Raw genomic sequence first — 1,407 nt, 5'->3', positions numbered from 1 at the left:
GGAGGAAAAAGCGGATGTTAGGGAGCAGCTCTGGAAAGCCCTTGGGGAGCCAAGCACCACTTTGGGGGCTTCAAAATGAGTGTTTTCTCCCCAAAATGGGTCTCTTGGATCCCTCCCCCCCCCCCCAAATTCCCCATCCCAGTCATTCCCGGCAGCTCCGGGGCGCTCCGGATCCCGTCGCGGGACGTGTCCCTACCTTTCCGTGCATGAGCAGCCGGATGGTGAGCGTCACGTTGAGCCCCCCTTCGATGACTCCGGTGTCCATGGCGGGCGGCGCCGGGATCCGCACTCGGATCTTTGGTCGCTGAGAGGCTGCAAACAACAAGAGGGGGGGTTGGGGGGGCACCTGGAGGTGATTTTCCAACCTTTCCCCCCCTCTTCCGCCTCCATCCCAGTGGATTCCCAACACAACAGCCCCAAACTGCTCCGCATGGAGTCAAGTCTCTCCCAGGGAATTTTATCCCTCTCCAGAGCTCGCCCCCCCCACCGGGGGAGGGAGGGGGGGGCGCATTCCTCTCCTGGAGCAGGTTCTTCATGGAAAAATCCCAGAGCGGCTCCAAAGGCCTCGGCAGCTCCGGAAGGATTTCTCCTTCGGCTCCCAGGATTTTTGTCTTCTTGAGAGGAAAACACTAAAATCTCACTTAAAAAAAAACACCCTCCGTGGCCGGAAAGGGAACCCAGGACACGGAGAGGGGCGATCCCGGCTCCACAAAACTGCCTTTCCAGGGCCGCTTCCGAGCGGATCCGCTCGGAGCGGCCGAGGCCACGTGAGGCGGCGATCGGGTTTCGAGCACCCCAAGCTGCAGGCGGCTGCGAAACAGCCGGCCGGGCTGCTCCGACTCCCAAAAAACCCAGATTTGGCCCCGTTTTCCTGACTGCCACGGTCCCGTGTCCGGCTGGTTGGCACCACGTCCAAGCTGAACCAAATCCGGGTGGAAAAAAGAGAGGGATTCGGCAGGCAAGGGCAGCGGGATTAAGCGCCCGGGCGCCAGTGCCAAGTGGCTCTTTTCGGGGAAGCTGCTGGCGCAGGAGGCGCCGGAGCCTCCGGAAAACTCGGAGAGGAGCCGGGAATAGCGGCTTGGAGCGGGAGGGTGCTCGGGGAAGCGGCGCCGCGTCCCGCTCGGCTCCTCCACTCGGACGAGCTCCGGATGAGGGGCACAAAAGGAGGCGCCGGAGCCGCGCGGAGGCGGCGAGTCCGAACCTGCTTCCTCGTGGGATCCAACTTCCCCAAACTTCTCCCCGCCAGAATCCTGCCCGCTCCCGGATCAAAGGCTGATCCAGAGCCCCTGTTCCGGACCGGGATCTGGATCCGGACTCGGCTTGTTCGCTGTGGGGGAATTTGGCTGCTCCGATGGGGTCTGGATCCCCCATCCGTAGGGAACGTGGGGAGGGGATCCTGGCTCCAAA

The 1,407-nt window shown here is 62.9% G+C and overlaps 1 protein-coding gene across 2 annotated transcripts in view; it reads right to left on the bottom strand.

Annotated features, from left to right (window-relative positions):
* The window catches only part of PCBP2 (poly(rC) binding protein 2), an 8,395-nt gene extending 8,105 nt beyond the window's left edge, over positions 1–290 (bottom strand). The window contains exon 1 of one of the 2 annotated variants that reach the window (XM_026045077.1): positions 193–290. In XM_026045077.1, coding sequence (XP_025900862.1) covers positions 193–265 — 73 coding nt within the window. In that variant the 5' untranslated portion in view covers positions 266–290. The remainder of the gene's footprint in view (positions 1–192) is intronic. The other variant, XM_026045078.1, reaches the window with a different exon arrangement.
* Positions 291–1,407: the final 1,117 nt, after the last annotated feature.

Source organism: Nothoprocta perdicaria, unplaced genomic scaffold (assembly GCF_003342845.1).
Source record: "Nothoprocta perdicaria isolate Ctin4 unplaced genomic scaffold, notPer1 scaffold_398, whole genome shotgun sequence".
NCBI classification, from domain to species: Eukaryota; Metazoa; Chordata; class Aves; order Tinamiformes; family Tinamidae; genus Nothoprocta; species Nothoprocta perdicaria.
Note: the sequence above shows the minus strand (reverse complement) of the source record. Positions and strands in the feature narration are given on the sequence as shown.